The 18697-nt window shown below is 42.0% G+C and overlaps 1 protein-coding gene across 1 annotated transcript in view; it reads left to right on the forward strand.

The window, feature by feature from the left end:
- Window positions 1–18697, forward strand: part of SPATA1 (spermatogenesis associated 1) — a 22797-nt gene continuing 4100 nt past the window's right edge. Inside the window, exons 1-9 of the mRNA XM_075832932.1 lie at window positions 1–200; window positions 3304–3410; window positions 4354–4471; window positions 7319–7372; window positions 8430–8751; window positions 9267–9411; window positions 10253–10313; window positions 12414–12534; window positions 14029–14154. Coding sequence (XP_075689047.1) covers window positions 144–200; window positions 3304–3410; window positions 4354–4471; window positions 7319–7372; window positions 8430–8751; window positions 9267–9411; window positions 10253–10313; window positions 12414–12534; window positions 14029–14154 — 1111 coding nt within the window. The 5' untranslated portion in view covers window positions 1–143. The remainder of the gene's footprint in view (window positions 201–3303; window positions 3411–4353; window positions 4472–7318; window positions 7373–8429; window positions 8752–9266; window positions 9412–10252; window positions 10314–12413; window positions 12535–14028; window positions 14155–18697) is intronic.

Consider the following 18697-nt stretch of genomic DNA (forward strand, 5'->3'; position numbering starts at 1 on the left):
CGCCGGCTCACTGTTACCTGAACACAACCCTCAGCAATGTCTGCTGTGATTGGAATTGTTTTTGCCTCAGATCCAGGACTAAATAGATCTTATTAGTTATTTACTGTCAGAATGCAAAAGTTGACATTGGGTTTTTATTCGTCATGGACAGCGATCAAGTTCAAACTCCAATGAATCAGACGAGGCCATCAACAGCGGGGGTGAGATAGCTTTTCCATTTTAATTGTATATTATGTGTTTTTGAATGACATTTATGTCATGTATGATGGATCCACATGGGAATGCCCGTTGGTGGTATAATATGATGTTTGAGAACATTGGACCCCGATTACAATAAAAAGAATCCTGGTAAATCAATTGAATGTGGACTTTGGGTTTTGCTAATAAAGGGGGTCCTACTGGAGGACCCTTATATTGTATCTCAACTAGACCCAATATGGCATATGAGAAAGTTCAAGTGGAGTCATAACTTTATGTGTGTTATAAGTGACCACTACGGGGAGATACATTTCCTCATCTTGCGCCATTGCATAAAAGTTCTGTGGATATTTTTACTCTGTTTGGCGATATTTGATGACAGATTTATTCTAGGACCACGTTACTGCATAGATGAAATATAGAATATGCTAAGATTTTTCTTTAAATTCTTTCCCCAATTTAAATACAATATAGTATAAAATATCTTGCAACGGAAGTTAACATAGTGGCAGAAAAAAATCATTTTAATGCCCAAGGCAAAGCTGGCAAAATATAAGTTTACTATTCAACACCTAAAGCTATCACCACATCATAGAGGGATACCACACAAATTCCCCTGGCACATTGGTATATACTATGCTTGGTGCATGGTTACTGACTTGAGTACACTGTGCTAACTTTTGATGACTCAACTGCATACTCTGGACTCAGTTCCTAGTGACCAGTTGGTATTATCTGTACCCAGTGGTATATAGTTATCCAGTCTCTTGGGATTCAATGGGATTGCACCCATCCTTGGTAGAAAACGGTTTAATTCCTGGTGCATTCATTTTGTGGTAACTCAGTATGAAATCTAGTCACTGATGGCCCATATCTAAGTATCAGACTCCTGGTGGCCCAGTGGCAAAGCCTCAGAATAACAGCAGGCTAGAATCGTGTCCCTGGTGACCTAGTGGTCAGGTGTGCTTTTATTGCTGACCCAACAGGCAATTGTCCAGTCGTTGGTGATCCACTGCTTTCTTGGCCACTCCCTGGGGATCTGCTGCTTTCTTGTCCACTCCATGGTGATCCGCTGCTTTCTTGTTCAGTCCCTGGTGATTCACTGCCTTCTTGTCTAGTCCCTGGTGATCCACTGCTTTCTTGTCCAGTCTCTGGTGATCCACTGCTTTCTTGTCCAGCCCCTGATATCCACTGCTTTCTTATCCAGTCCCTGGTGATCCGCTGCCTTCTTGTCTAGTCCCTGCTGATCCACTGCTTTCTTGTCCAGTCTCTGGTGATCCACTGCTTTCTTGTCCAGCCCCTGATATCCACTGCTTTCTTATCCAGTCCCTCTGATCAGCTGCTTTCTAGTCCATTCACGGGTGATCTGCTGCTTTCTTGTCCAGTCCCTGGTGATTTTACAGGTTTTTTTGCCAAGTACCTGGAGATCCAGTAGTTTGATGTCCATTCAGTAGCATAAAGAAACATAGCCATAGCCACCATATTTGTACACTCCTCAGCATTGAAATTGCAACACCAAGAAGAACAGGCCGTAAGGTTATGCAAATTGGAGGAAGTAGCAGGTGTCGCTAGGATCTGCAAATTATCACATTTTCAAGCACCTAGCTCCAATCTGTGGCATGTGGGACGGGCATAAAAACCTGACTGAAAGCAAAGTTTTTTTGCCACATAAAACATCAAAAACGGATCTAGTGGTGTGGGATGATTGTGCGATGCCTCCTGTTTATCAATGTGCCAGTTATTGCCACATGTGGCAAACTGAGAAGGACAGAATACTTGAATTGAGAGACCTTGGTATATCACTCCAGCAGATCACTACGCGCCTAGACCGATATGTCAGCACTGTTGCGTTTCCCGGAGGTTGGGAGAACAACCAACGGGAATGACAACAAGAGGTGCACGGAGGCGAACCTCTGCACGGACGGATCGTCTGATTGGAAAAATAGCGCGTAGTGATCCATTTTGTACTGCAAGTGAAATTGGACGTCACCTCCCAAGCCTAGGGTGGCAACCGGTGTCCACACAAAACATCAGAAGGCGTTTGCACGACATTGGGCTACGAGCCAGACGTCCAGCTACAGGTGTTCCATTACCCACACGCCACCGCTCTTGAGGGCTATCATGGGGCACAGCAAGATGGTAATGGAGGTTGGAATGGAGGTCTATCCTCTTCAGTGATGAGTCCCGCTTTTTTCCCAGATGCAAGGATAGCCGGAGATTGGTCTGGAGACCTCGTGGGCAACGCCATGAAGAGGCCTTCACAAGGGAACGTCACACCGGTCCTACTCCTGTGATTATGGTGTGGGGTTTTATAATGTATGGTAGCCGGACCCCTCTAGTCTTCATTTCAGGTACACTAGCTGCTCGGCATTACATTGGTTTGGTCGTGGAATCAGCGGTACGGCCATTTCGCCAAAGTGTCCCAGAAGCTGCTTTTCAACAAGACAACACCAGGCTGTATGTTGCTCGTGCCCTTATGAGTAGCCTGCATGGCCTAAATGTGCTACCATGGCCTGCAGTGTCTCCGGACTTGTCTCCCATCGAGCACATTTGGGAAGTCACTGGTCAGCAATCCTATGTGGAACTGCCAGCAGCCAATCTTGATGATTTGAGTGCCCAAGTGCATTCAGCGTGGCATAACATTCCTCAGACAACCATTAATAACCTCATTGATAGCATGACTAGGCGTGTAAGTAAGTATATTTCTGCGTGTGGCACTCATACTTGATACTGAATAAATCAAGATGTTTGGAATATTTTGTTTCCATTTTTTTATTATTTTCATATATGTCTATCGATCCTGTGATTTCCACAATTCCAAAACGTCTCCTTCTTGGTGTTGCAATTTCAATGTTGTGGCGTGTATGTCCTACCAACTGATAGGATATATGAAGGTTCCTGATATACAAATTTTTCTTTCAAATCCAATGTTAGTTCCTGTGTACAAGCAAGAAAATCTATTGATTATGGGAAATGTTCGTAAACCATTCTGAAATGGGAGATTGAGTAACTCTGATGATGGGGATGATAGTTAGGAATGCATTAGAGCTGTATGATTTGTCATTTATAGAGTATTATGTAATATATGATTATCTGTCATTTCAGCTGATAGAACTTCATGTTTATCTTGTGCCAGATGAACTATGGAACACGAAATTAAATAAAGTTTCTCTTGACGTCATTTCGAGATTTATTTCACTTGGATTAATAAGGTAAGAAATGTTTATGTTACCAAAAAAGGTCGTCATATACTATGGAACCATCCACACGCACCAATGCCCCTGTTGACTGGTGGACACAATCACTAAACACAAGCGTATCATCATAAAAATAACATTATACATTTCAAAATATGTTATACATACAAAACTGAATACAGCATGGCTGACTGAACAATAAGACTGCCCATAGATATAAATTTTAAAGCTCGCCAGCTATCGCCCCTGATTCCCCCATCACCTTGACTGTACGGCTTGGGTCCGGTATGCATGTTATTTTAATAGTGGGGTTGGGATAACTGGCTGTCCGGCTACTTATCTCAGAGACAGAGCAGTAACTTGAAGCTCTTGGGTTCCAATGGGACACCCCACCTACCATGAGCCATTTATAACTTATGATACCAGTGTATTCTTATTTGCCAGAGGGGGCCTTTGGACCGGTGAGCTGATCGCTGTGATTTCAGCAGCTGAAACTCCCGGCGAACAGCTGCCGATGGCTGTACATTTCTGCTGCAGCGGCCACTACAGGAAAAATGTGGTATTACAAGGAGCAAATTCGAAAAAGTTCTCCATAGCAAGACCCACTTTTTGCGGCGGATCTCCGCTCTGTTTAACAGGGTACGGTTCCTAGCAAAGGACTCTCATAAGATGTCTATTTGCCCTTCAAACAGTGAAAAGTCCAACCTGTCTATATTAAATTAATGGCCCTGTGTAACAAAGCCATATCTGGGTTTTGGTGGTGGTTTTTGTTGTATGATGTCTGAATCAGAATTAAATGGTCAAAAACACGCCCCCCCCCCCCCCTTGCTTCTTATGTATTAGGTCTGTGTGTAGCCATATTGAAAAGAATCTGATCATTTGGTCTGGGTTATGACATGGATGAGCACGGTAATGTGTTTATTGAGTATTTCCTCTATGATTATTGAATCTTTTTCAGGGTGCAGCCTGATATGAAGCTGCGGATGCTGAGAGACAGCCTTGCTGAATTCCTTGGAGAAGATGCAGTCACAGACAAGTTTGTGTTCTTGAAATCCGTTGGGAGCAGTCTCGCTGTGGTAATTTACTGTCTTCTAGTCCTCCCCAAATCCTGATGCCCAAAAATATACATAATAATATAAGTTTTTTGATCTGCACTTCACAGATTTTCTAACTTAGTTGAGATATTATAAGAATGATAATACAAATAATATCAGCTAATAATCATCTTCTCTAGTAACATTATCTATCTAGCTATAATTGGGGGCATTTTATCATCCATTGTAGTAATTATTCAACACAGCGGCACATTCAGGCAAAGCACATGGCCGCAGAGCGGCCGAAAACTGTGTCAGAATAGGAATGAAGCGCCTCCCATTATTAAATGTTGTAAAGGAATTACTTCTCTTCATGCCTCCCAACAGTCTTAGATTTTGCTGCGCAACAGGTTTTAAAAAAGGTTGATTTATGCAAATTAACCCCAAAATTGTGCATTTTTAGGACCATTTGTCAATTTTAGTGCAGATTGTGAGCGAGGCTTAAACTGTCCAGCGGTTGGTGAGTCAAAGTTTTAAAGGTAAACAACCTTATTGAAAAAGGACAGTATGTAAAGACAATTTTTGCAATCATAATAATAATAGGATCACAAGTTGCAGAAATGTAGCGTGTAAACTCCACTTTAGGCTGGATTTACATTGTTGTTTGGCTATATTCACTCTGCATTTGCAGGGTACATTGGACATATGCGCTTGGAAATGCTCCCAACTGATATTGTCCATAGGGTTCCATTGAACTGACGTATGACAAAACTTTAGGGTAGTATGTATGCATTTGTATACCTTTTTTTCCCAACTGTATTGAATAGCATAGTCAACTATACTATTCAAAACAGAGGCATCCCTTATGTTTTATAATGGGTGTCAATGATTGATGTATGCTACTGTATACCTATTCATCGGAGGCTTTCGTCAGAGTTATACACAGTGTGAATAGAATCTTATACGCTTTTCAAGTCCGTATTACGGTTGCAACACCTAATCTTCCCACTGTTCCACGCGTTTCAATTCAGACCACTTGTATTTAAAGAGGTTTGTTTTTACTACTCTGTATGTTTAGCCTGATGATGACGCTAGTCCGGTGTTGAAACGCGTAGCCACTTGCATTAAAGCCTTTTTGTATCCATATATCTCCTTTTGCTTTCTAAACCTTACACCAGCAACGCCATTAAGGTTTACCACTCTTTTAATTTTTTACAAAAAAAGTTTTTTCCTCTACTAGCCTTCCCCGCGGCAACTTTCTCACATTTTTACGTTTTTTGTGTACCTGGCTGCAGCGGTTCTATGGATTTTCCCCAACTATAACAACGTCTGTATAACTGAAACCCAAAGTTTTATTCACAAACTCTCCTGGAGATCTGTACCATTATTGGCGCCGTGTGTTTTTTTCGCCACTCTTCCTTTTTATACTTAAGCCGGCCTAGCACTCAGCTGGTTCGCTTAAGAAACTGGAAGTTGCACCTTCTGCAGGAAAAATCTAGTATTGCTTGCCAGCCATTCCAATGATTGGCTGACCATGTAATAAAAGGGGGGGGCTGGATCTATTAGAAATTGAGCCACTCTTCTTAGCGACTCTGCTCTGGCTCATAGAAGGGACACTAAAATGGCATATGGACTAGGGTTTTCTTAAAGGGGTTATGCAGGATTTAAAATTGTTTTATTAGGGGCTGGAAATGAAATAAATAAACCAAATATAGCAATACTTACCTACCCTTGTCCTACCGGCGTTCCAGCGATGTCGCTTCGGCGGCACTCCCGGTGGTTGTATACATGCAAGGAGCATGTGATCGCTGCAGCCATTCAGCGGCTCACTGGTGACGAATTGTATTTCTGCCATATTGCCCAAAATAAAACTTATGGCCGCTGAGCCCTCTGAATAGCCACAGCAGTCACATGCTACGTGCATGTAGACAACCACCAGGAGTAACCGCCGGAGCTTTAGTGCTGGATCGCCGGAAGCAAGGATAGATAAGTATTGCTTTTTTGGTTTATTTATTTAATTTCCAGCCCGTAATAATAAAATGACAAATCCCAGATAACCCCTGTAACAAATTATGGGATTGTTACAGCCCTCATAATCTATAAAAGAAAATGATAGGGGTATCCACACTGGTATACATAATCAATAAAGGTAAAGAGGTGAGTAAGGACAAAGCGTGTGGTTATAGTTTTCTTAGACAACCTCCATGGGGTTCTATGGTGACGTAAAATGGCTCGATAGTGGTCATATTACGGCCGTGTGAACCCAATCTTAATCTGCGCTCGTCTTTATAAATGCTGAAGAAATAACAACACTTGAGTTGATCTAAAAATAATTAGCATTGTCCATTCTGTGCAGGTAATAAATAATAATCTCTCTATACCTGACAGATGAATTCTCATGTCAGTGTACAGAATTAAAGCAAATCTATGCATTACACAGTGTTCCTTATTTTCAGGTCTCATCTAGTAATCCTTGATCCTGGCAACATTATTTCATTGTTTTGTGGCCAAATATTTGCACAGTTTCCCGTAGAGGTGGTTTCGCAACTCTATGAATGGTGACACAACTCCTCTGTATACTACTCACATTGTGTTCTCTATTCACATCTATGCGGCAAGTCAGACGGACATTGGCTTCACTCTACATATCAATTGTACGAGCCACTGAGATTTGCATTGTTTTACTTTATAAAGAAAGTGAATCTTACAATAGCTTCTTACTTAATTGATGTATATGGTGGACCTAATTTAATAAAACTGTCCCTTACCTATATCAACCAATCACAGTGCAGCTTTCATCTGTTCAGTGCAGGTTAAAAACTAATAGCTGAGCTCTGATTGGTTGCTAAACATCCACATTCACAATGTTTTTGTGTTTTTCATGTACAGGTAAAGTCAAGGCAAGAATTTGAATTTAAACTAAAGTCGTTTGCTCCACCCTATGTAAGTAGATCCATCTATCACCATTTAAGACATTTCACTGTCCTTGGCCACAAATATTATACTTCGCAAAGGTATTGCTTTATGTTCCTGTATAAGAATTGTAATCACAATAAACATAAAGAATTAAAGTGGTATCCTAGGACATGACAGTGCACTTGAAGAATGATGTATCACGAGCTGCGGGCTCCCCCGTCTAACTGCCGCTGATTGACAGCTTTCTTCCTTTTACTCTGCATAGAAAGAAAACTGTCAATCAACGGCGGGCGGCACAGCTCATGAATATGCTGGACTCCAAGGACAGCGATCCGAGCGCGCTGCAACTAATAAACTGAAAGTTTAACCAAAATACAGCATATTCAAATAAAAGTGAATTAAATCAGCGTGCCTGTCACTACTGCATGATGCCCTCAGAGAGGACAGCATTAAAGGTTATGTAAATCTTTGAAAGTGATTTTTCTTTTCCAATAAATATGATAGTCAGTATGATTGGTGAACCTTTCAAATTCGTTTTTATTAAAAATTATTTTTACTTTTTGAGATACAGCTGCTTTGTATTGTATACAGAGCAGCTGTATAGTTCGCTGAATCCTGTACCCGTCAGGTCCGTGGGACTGACGGTTTCAGTGAAAGCGGGTCCTGCCTGTCTTTGAGACGCAGGATCCACCTGTTATCCATCAATCTTAATTGATTTAGATGTGATAGATTACAGGTGGATCCTGCGTGTCAGGGACTCGCAGGACCCGGTGACGCTGAACCCATCAGGTCCATGGGACTGACGGATTTAGGTCCTAGCGAAAGATACAGCTGCTCTGTATACAAGATATAAAGCAGCTGTATCTCAAAAATGAAAAATAATTTTTAACAAAAACTAATTTGAAAGTTGCACCAATCACACTGACTGACATGTTTATTAAAAAAAATAAAAATAAACACTTTCAAAAGTGTACATAGCCTCTAAGTGGGTGACATATGCACTTTAAATTACTATTGCAGAAGATTCTTCATGTTTGACATGACACCAATATGGATGATGTAAAATGTGCCCCATGTTTTGCAGGCACGTGAACCAGAATTATATCTACTTCCTGGAGGCAATAATGAAGGAAGTTTATACGGATCCACAATCACACCAGATCAGCATCAGTTTCAGGCTGAGTACTCCGCCACTGAGCAATCTGAAACACGTGTTGATGCCATCGCTGGGGAAAGGACCACAATTCAGCCCATCAATGAGAATAAAACAACCGTGTCCTCAGCAGTTCAAAATGAAGGCAGAAGCTACATATGGAATAGAAAGAGACAGGACGTTGCGCCGGTTACAAGCCAACTGCAATATCAAGTTCAGATTGAGAACAGCAATATATTACCTCTGGGGAACGGTATTTCATCTACATCTAAGATATTCAAGGAAGCGCCCAACAAATGTATAAATGTGTATAGCTGCTAAAAAGAGTAAAGTTACCCATAGAAATTTAGTTTATTCCTGTTCACCCACCCAGATTTTCTCTCTCCATGCCTGCTGAGTGGGCGGGCTCTTCCTGGTGTGATGTCAATGCTGTGCTCAGTACTCTGAGCCAATCAGATGCTCCCACTTCTGCTTCCCTCCCCTCTCACAGCAGGCAGTATCACAGACACAAAGAAAGAGAGAAACTGCAGCTGCATCCCCCTGCTCCCTGTCTTTTATTTACTGTAGATTGTGGGACTGAGGAAGTTATTTACAGGGAGACTTGAGGGAAAGGGGAACTAAAGGCTGCTAAAAGGTGAAGAAGATGCCATCTTTTCCTAATGACATATATTATAAAGTTTCATGTATTACTGGTACACCTTAAAGTGGTTTTCCACATACTGTAAACTTAATTTGTTTTGTATATATATATATATTTATTCTGTCTAGGAAATGTCTACAGTGTCCCCAGTAAAAAGTCAGAAGTGGTCAGTTCTGAGGACACCAAAAAATTGCCAGGAAGAAACCTGACTGGTGATTCTGGAATTGCAGATTCTCTCCCGAGTGTAGAAACTGAACGTACTCAACGCAAACGGTATAAAGACAAAATGTCACCACTGTTAGGGTATGTTCACACGCAGTGTTTTCAGGTGTAATTCGGGCGTTTTACACCTCGAATTACGCCTGAAAAAACGCTCCTAATACGCCTACAAACATCTGCCCATTGCTTTCAATAGGAATTACGATGTTCTGTTCCCACGAGCCTTTATTTTGCGCGTCGCTGTCAAAATACGGCACGTAAAATGACGGCTCGTCAAAATAAGTGCAGGACACTTCTTAGGACGTTTTTGGAGGCGTTTTTCATTGACTCCTTTGATAAACATCTTCAAATATGGCCGTAAAAAAACGCGAGTTGTTAAAAAACTCTGAAAATCAGGAGCTGTTTTCCCTTGAAAACAGCTCCGTATTTTCAGACGTTTCTGGTCACTGCGTGTGAACATACCCTTAGGTATTTCAGACGTTTTTTAAGCCACTCGCGATTTTCGCGGCGTTTTTTTACAGCCGTTTTTGGAGCTGTTTTCAATAGTCTATGAAAAACTGCTCCAAAAACATCCCAAGAAGTGACCTGCACTTCTTTTTCGCGGCTGTTTTTTTACACGGCCGTATTTCAAAACGGCCGCATAAAAAAACGGCCGATCGGAACAGAACGCCGTTTTTTCCTCTACAATCAATGGGCAGATGTTTGGAGGCGTTCTGCTTCCGATTTTTTTGGACGTTTTTCGGGCGTTTACGGCCTGAACAACGGCCGAAAATAGGCTGTGTGAACATACCCTTAATATTCAGACAAAACTAACAAACACATTGCGCAGGACACGTGCCACAATCACTGTCCACTCATTGATGCTATGTGTGTCTGACTTTCATTATTTTCACAGACAAGAAAAAATTGCAAAAGAAAATCCTGCAAACAGACAGTCAAGGAGTCAAAACAATCAGGTAATGAAGGTAGATTCAGTTAGGATAAATTGTAAATTTAAAGCCTTTGTCTACTTTAGATAACCTCATACTTCCCAACTTTCAAGTATCCCAAAGACGGACAACCGATGCGGCGCGTGTAGCGTGTCATGGCAATTTCTTTATTTTAAGCCACGCCTCTAATCCCACCCAATCCCGCCCATACACAACCAGTTCAGCCGACACATTATCATTCTCCCATAGTGCCTCCCACGGAGTATAATACCAAACAGCTGCCCCCACACAGTATAATGCCCTCTAGCTGACGTCATAGAGTATAATGCCCCCATAGATGCACCCATACAGTATAATGCCCACACAGATTCTCCCATGCAGTTTAATGCCCACACAGATAGCTCCATGCAGTATAATGGCCAAACAAATTCCCCCATACAGCATAATGCCCCATAGCTGCCCCATGCAGCATAATGCCCTCATAGCTGCCCCACACAGTATAATGCCCCCATACAGTGTAATGCCCCATAGCAGCCCCCATACAGCTTAATGTCCCCCAAAGCTGCCCTTATACAGTTTAATGACCCAATAGCTGCCTCCATACAGTATAATGCCTCCTTAGCTGCCACCTTACAGTATAATGCACCCTTACCTGCCACCATACAGTATAATGCCCACAGCTGCGCCATATAGAACAATGCCCCTATAGCTTTCCCCATACAATATAATACCCACATAGATAACTCCATAGTGCCAGTGCCCACATATAAAGTTCCAGTGCCCTTGTAGACAGTGCCACTGTGCACATGTAGATAGTGCCCATGTAGATAGCGCTACAGTGTCCCTGCAGATAGTGCCACAGTGTAGATGTAGATAGTGCCACACCTCCTTGAAGATAGCGCCACCCCCCCTGTAGATAGTGCTACCACCACCCTGTAGATAACGCCATTGGGAATCCCTCTAGTAGCGGAATCCCTGGCCAGATCATCAGAATCGGGGATTCCTCTCAAAAAATAGTCACTGACGTCACTGTCCATATATGGACGGTGACGTCAAGTGCTTCCCTGAGCACAGCTCTGTGCCCAGGGAGTCCTTGGCGAGCGGAGGAGCTCCCTCTCTCCTCCGCTTTTAACTAATTCTAAAGCAGGGAGCTAATAGTTCATTTACGGCGAGTAACACGTTCAAGTAAAGAAAAATGGCTTGGTGGTTATGAAAACCTGGGCTAAAACTGTGTGTATGTGAGGGAGGCGAAGAATGAAGGACCTGCGAGCTTCTATTGGGTAATACAGATCATCTGATGTGATATGAAGGTCCTTAATGTGGAAGCCAGTGGTGTCATATTTGCTTTTGTGAATATGTCCAGAATGGTAGGTCCTAGAGAGCTGAAACCCGGTCTAAACCTTGGGAAGCGCGTGATTTAGAGCTTATTCAGACGGACGTGATATACGTCAGTGCAACACACGGGATTTTCACGTGCCTCGCACGGACCTATGTTAATCAATGGGGCCGTTCAGAGAGTCTGAGTTTCACGCAGCGTGTGTCCGCTGCATAAAACTCACGACATGTCCTATATTTGTGCGTTTTTCGCGAATCACGCACCCATTGAAGTCAATGGGTGCGTGAAAATCACACGCAGCACACAGAAGCACTTCCGTGTGACGCGCGTTATTCGTACAACAGCAGTAAAAACTATGAATGTAAACAGAAAAGCACCACGTGCTTTTCTGTTTACAAACATACAAACAGAGTGTCATAATGATGGCGCGCAAAACGCACACGCTCGTGTGAATCCGGCCTTACTTATATGCCAAATTTGATGCAGATTGGTCCAGTCGTTTGGCTGTGCATAAAGAACCTGCAACACACATATATATATATATATATATATACATACACATACACACACACACACACACACACAAAACTTTATAAAGATGTTCATTACCCCCGTAGTCAGGATCTGTGTGGTCTTGTGCATGGGGCACAAGTATAGGGCCAAAACTGAGCATTGCAAAAATCTAAATTCTAACACTTTTGTTGTGTGGTTCCACTTTGCATCTATTACAATATACTTGTATATCATCTGTACTCTGTACATGTTCCACATCTGATCATATGTTTTTACAGTTTGGTGATACTTCTTTTAAACATCTAGCAGAGCCAACTCACTACCAGCCTCCACCATCCCCACCACTTCTACTAGATTTCCCCACTATTAAATCTCCAAAATTACAGATGCCTTCACACAGTAAGTACTGATGATGTAGAAGATTTGATTGTGAAAGCCATATAGCAGAATACAGAATTATTTTATTTTTTTCGTTACAAGCAGATTTAGGATTTGAAAACTTTTTAAAGACCAGTCAGCATCATCTGCATATGCAATAAAATGTGCATATAACGAATAAACATTAAGGGTATGTTCACACAGGGCAGATATGCTGCGTAAAAGCACACAGCATGACCGCCCTGCGCGTCGCAGGAATTTCCGGGCAAAAAACCGCACCAAATTGTGGTGCAGTTTTCCGGCCGGAATGTCCACTGTGGAAAATTGCACAGAAAAAAAAAAAAGAGAGAGGGAGCTTACCATGGCGACGCATCCCTCTGACAACCTGCCGCTCTACAGCCCTGGAATGATTTTTCATCCCATGTGACTGCTGCAGCCTGTGATTGGCTGCAGCAGTCACACGGGATGAAACGTCATCCCAGGAGGCTGGGCTGGACAGAGAAACACAGACTTCTAGGTAAATGTAAGATTACATTCTTTTCTGAGTTGCCTTTTTTGCGACGGAATCGCAGCGATTCTGCCGCAAAAAAACTTAACATCTATTTGTTGCAGGTTTTACCTCCCCATTAAATTCAATGAAATCCCTCAACAAATAAGCAGCATTTACGCACATCCAATTGACATGCTGCAGGTTAAAAAACTGCAGGTCAATTTCTGAGCATTTTTTCCGCTCAGCATTTATGCAGCGTGTGGATGAGATTTGTTCATATCTCATCCACTTTGCTGCTACTGTATTATGCTGCGGATTTTCAGCAACTAAATCTGTTGCAGAAAATCCGCAGTGTTTATGCTACGTGTGGACTGATCCTTCTTCTTTGTACAATCTGCAAATCCCTCTACAGTTATAAGATGTAATTTGCTGGAGAAACTGATTGCAAGTGTTAAATTTTTCTACAGCGCCATCACAGGGGAAATTAAGTATTACATGTTGAGCAGTGAAATCAATGGCCTTTAGTTGCATACTACGTATATCTTTATAGGTGTTTAAGTACTTGCAGCCACCACTAGGGGAAGCTTATAGAAGATGGATTTATACAGCTCCCATTGAACTGTTAAATTCGTATGAAGTCAACTCCCCCTAGTAGAGACTGCAGGCTCTATGGCTGTGTGAATGGTAGCTATGGATTTAGAGCGTTGCATCAGAAAACTTGTGTACCAACCCCTATAAAAGATACATAAAAATTACCGTAATTGGCACAGAATTTTGTACCTACAAAAAATTAAATAGTCTTCAGAATCAGATATTAACTTTAATTGCTGTTATATTTGAAATCATTTTATAACCTTATGCATATCTAGAGAGCGCATAGTTTGCAAGAATAGCGTTACTCTTTTCAAGGTTCCATTAGATATTTAAATAGATTCTTTAACTATAGTTCTAAGAAGTCAGATGCTGACATTTATCACTGTTGGAACGTCAATGAACAGACTTTTTTTTCTGTTTTATTTTTTTAGGTGAAACAGTTCTGGAACAGTTAAATATTGTAAAAGAAGAACGGATCCAACTTGAAAAATCCCGGGAGGAACTAATAAAACGAATGAAATCTTTGCTAGAACAGCACAAGCTCAGACGCTATCAAGGTACCAATCCATCTGTAATGCACTAAACGAGTGGTCAGACACAGTCCTTTGCCACACCAGGCAGAAATCACTCTAGTGTCCATATAAGAATTTGACAGTCAATATATTATTAATACAGTGCTAACACATGATACTGCACGTTAGAAAGCGCTTCTTTAAGGGGCTTGTCTGCTTCAGACAATCCCTTTCATATGCCTTACTAGGGCATAGAGGTAATAGAGAAGGCTTCCTGATTGGGTCCCAACACTAGTACCTTTGAATCTAGCCTTAGAATGAGAATTCTGACGGGTGATGCGCAGCTCGGACGTGAAAAACGGGCGTTTTTCACGCCCGTGATGCATCTGTGCTCTGCTCGACGCGATATCACTCATCCCCCATAAACTAGAGTCTATGGAGGGATGCGTGAAAAAAAAAATAGGACATATCCTATTTTCTCACGGACCCTTCACACGGTCCGTTGAAGTGACGGCAGTGTGAACGGCCATATTGAATTATATAGGTCCGTGTGACAGCCGTTGTTTCAACGTCCGTCACACGGACGTTTAACACGTTCGTGTGAATAAGGCCTAAGGCTGGGTTCCCACGTAACGTAAACGCTGTGGATTTTCCGCAATGGAATTCTGTGCAGAAATTTTGCAGCATTTACAGTAGCAGCAAAGTGGATGAGATTTAGAAAATCTCATGCCCACACTGCAGAAAAAAACCTGCAGAGTAAATGTTAGTAAATTGACCTGCGGTGCGGAATTTAATACGGCAGCATGTCAATTTATGCTGCATTTTTTTTTTGATTGTCCGTTGCGGGTTTTCCCCATTGAATTCAATGGGGATGTAAAACCTGCAACAGAAAGCAAAGTCTTGCGCAGCGTATTCACAGCGATTATGCCGCAAAAATCGCAACTACGGGGAGGGAATAAATAATCATTCACCCACCCAGAACGCCCTTCTTCTTCCTGCAGAACGGCCCCCTGGGATGATGTTGTATCCCATGTGACGCTGCAGCCAATCACATGCTGCAGCGTCACATAGCCTCCAACGTCATCCAGGGAGGCCAGAGTGGACGTCAGAGGAGGAAGGGGGTAAGTATGAATGACTTTCTTCCGCAGCAGATATTCCGTTCGAAAAACCGCACCAAAATGTGGTGCATTTTTCGGACAGAATGTACTGCAGCTTCCTGCGTGGTTTTTACAAAGCGTATTAGTCCTGCGGGAACACGGCCTAAAGGCCCTTTTTCACAGGCCAGTGATCGGTTGAAAGCTCATTCATTGGCTTATCGGATCTCTTATGCGAACCACAAAAATGGTCGCTAGTCGGCAGTACATCGCCCTGTGTAAACAGGGCGATGTGCTGTTGACATGATGCAAATGATTGTAGTATCGATTGTTCCTCCCCCATACATACCTACGATTGCTCCTTGTGAATGGAGATAACGAGCACCATCGACGTGGAGTATCGTCGATCAACGCTCCTGTTCACAGCCAGTATTGGGCCGTCTAAAAGGACCTTAAGACACTGCTTGCGTCCTTGCAGTCTATGGACACTAAGGGTATGTGCACACACACTAATTACGTCCGTAATTGACGGACGTAATTCGGCCGCAAGTACCGGACCGAACACAGTGCAGGGAGCCGGGCTCCTAGCATCATACTTATGTACGATGCTAGGAGTCCCTGCCTCGCTGCAGGACAACTGTCCCGTACTGTAATCATGTTTTCAGTACGGGACAGTCGTCCTGCAGAGAGGCAGGGACTCCTAGCATTGTACATAACTATGATGCTAGGAGCCCGGCCCCCTGCAGTGTGTTCGGTCCGGGTCTTCCGGCCGAAATACGTCCGTCAATTACGGACGTAATTAGTGTGTGTGCACATACCCTAACTGATTACAATAGGTGCAATGTTTAAAAGGCAGCTGTGTGATAACAGAGGCCCCGCTTAGCTATGCCCTAACAGATGCCTGTGAATTATACAAATCTGGCATTACATCATAGTTGAAAAAAATTTTACAAGTAAAAAAGTCCCAACGTGACTAAGAATTTAAAAAAAAAAACATTTCAAATTTATGGATTAAAAATACATGCAAAATGAAAAGATATAGTAAGTCAAGATTTTTTTCATAAAAAAAAAAAAAAGGAAGACATATTTGGCACCTGTAATGATGCCTACAATAACGTTATGAGATCTATTGATGCGAGTGGCATAGAATAAAAAGAAATAAAAAAGCAAACAAAAAAAATAAATAAATATATATACAGTGAAGGAAATAAGTATTTGATCCCTTGCTGATTTTGTACGTTTGCCCACTGTCAAAGACATTAACATTATAGAATTTTTAGGCTAGGTTAATTTTACCAGTGAGAGATAGATTATATAAAAAAAAAAAAAAAAACTGAAAATCACATTGTCAAAATTATATATATTTATTTGCATTGTGCACAGAGAAATAAGTATTTGATCCCTTTGGCAAACAAGATTTAATACTTGGTGGCAAAACCCTTGTTGGCAAGCACAGCAGTCAGACGTTTTTTGTAGCTGATGATGAGGTTTGCACACATGTTAGATGGAATTTTGGCCCACTCCTCTTTGCAGATCATCTGTAAATCATTAAGATTTCGAGGCTGTCGCTTGGCAACTCAGATCTTCAGCTCCCTCCATAAGTTTTCGATGGGATTAAGGTCTGAAGACTGGCTAGGCCACTCCATGACCTTAATGTGCTTCTTTTTGAGCCACTCCTTTGTTGCCTTGGCTGTATGTTTCGGGTCATTGTCGTGCTGGACAACCCAGCAAAGAGCCATTTTTAATGTCCTGGTGGAGGGAATAAGGATTTGACGGTACATGGCTCCATCGGCGTAATGTGTTACCAATGGTTTTCTTGGTGACTGTGGTCCCAGCTGCCTTGAGATCATTAACAAGTTCCCCCCGTGTAGTTTTCGGCTGAGCTCTCACCTTCCTCAGGATCAAGGATACCCCACGAGGTGAGATTTTGCATGGAGCCCCAGATCGATGTCGATTGACAGTCATTTTGTATGTCTTCCATTTTCTTACTATTGCACCAACAGTTGTCTCCTTCTCACCCAGCGTCTTACTTATGGTTTTGTAGCCCATTCCAGCCTTGTGCAGGTCTATGATCTTGTCCCTGACATCCTTAGAAAGCTCTTTGGTCTTGCCCATGTTGTAGAGGTTAGAGTCAGACTGATTAATTGAGTCTGTGGACAGGAGTCTTTTATACAGGTGACCATGTAAGAGCTGTCTTTAATGCAGGCACTAAGTTGATTTGGAGCGTGTAACTGGTCTGGAGGAGGCTGAACTCTTAATGGTTGGTAGGGGATCAAACACTTATTTCTCAGTGCACAATGCAAATAAATATATATCATTTTGACTGAGATTTTATATATAAAAAAAAAGAAAATCAATCTCTCACTGGTAAAATTAACCTAGCCTAAAAATTCTAGACTGTTCATGTCTTTGACAGTGGGCAAACTTACAAAATCAGCAAAGGATCAAATACTTATTTCCTTCACTATATATATATATATATATATATATATATATATATACAGATATATACATACAAAGTCCAGCAGCACTAGCAGCGTGTGGGTGCAAGCTCAGAGGGACAGACCAAGTCCCAAATACACAGGAATCCAAAGAATGAGCAGCAACTCCAATATTGAGGGTGAAAAAAGTGGGTACTTTATTGCCCGTGCAACGTTTCAAGGCTTGAGAAAGGCTCCAGTGAACGGAGCTGAAACGTTGCACGGGCAATAAAGTACCCACTTTTTTCACCCTCAATATTGGAGTTGCTGCTCATTCTTTGGATTCCTATAGATATATATATATAGCAAAATAAAATTTGCAGCACTCCAATGTGAAGAAAATGGTGGTTTATTCAATCCAAATACAAAGCAACATTTCAATCCTACGATAGGATCTTTATCAAGCTTGATAAAGATCCTATCGTAGGATTGAAACGTTGCTTTGTATTTGGATTGAATAAACCACCATTTTCTTCACATTGGAGTGCTGCAAATTTTCTTTTGCTATATCTGACATTCCGTCCGAGGATCGGGACGTTTTGCATGGCACCTGTTCAATAGGGTCTTTGTGAGTGCTGCCTTCTTATATATATATATATATATATATATATATACACACACACACACACACATGTAGAAGACCTCAAATATCTATTTGGCTTTAAAAATAATAAAAAGGGGAATTCAAGAAGGCAAAAACTGAAATAGGCAAAAATTTCCTAACCCATGCACATGACCGTAGATTTCGTCCGTAATTGCGGACTGTACTTACGCACTGACCCATTCATTTCTACTGACCACAGACACCTTCTCATGTATTTGCGGGAAGGTATCCAAGCCGTAGGGAGCCTCCACAAAAGATAGGACATGTAGGAGCGCTGGACGAAAACGCGGGAGGCTGTCCGCGCCCGTAAATCATGGACCGCGTTTACGGGGACAGCCGTGTGCATGAGGCCTCAGGGTTTATAACAAGCTCAAGAAGGAAGATAAGAAATAAGTCATGGTATTCCATAT

Source organism: Rhinoderma darwinii, chromosome 7, assembly GCF_050947455.1.
Source record: "Rhinoderma darwinii isolate aRhiDar2 chromosome 7, aRhiDar2.hap1, whole genome shotgun sequence".
Classification (NCBI taxonomy): domain Eukaryota; kingdom Metazoa; phylum Chordata; class Amphibia; order Anura; family Rhinodermatidae; genus Rhinoderma; species Rhinoderma darwinii.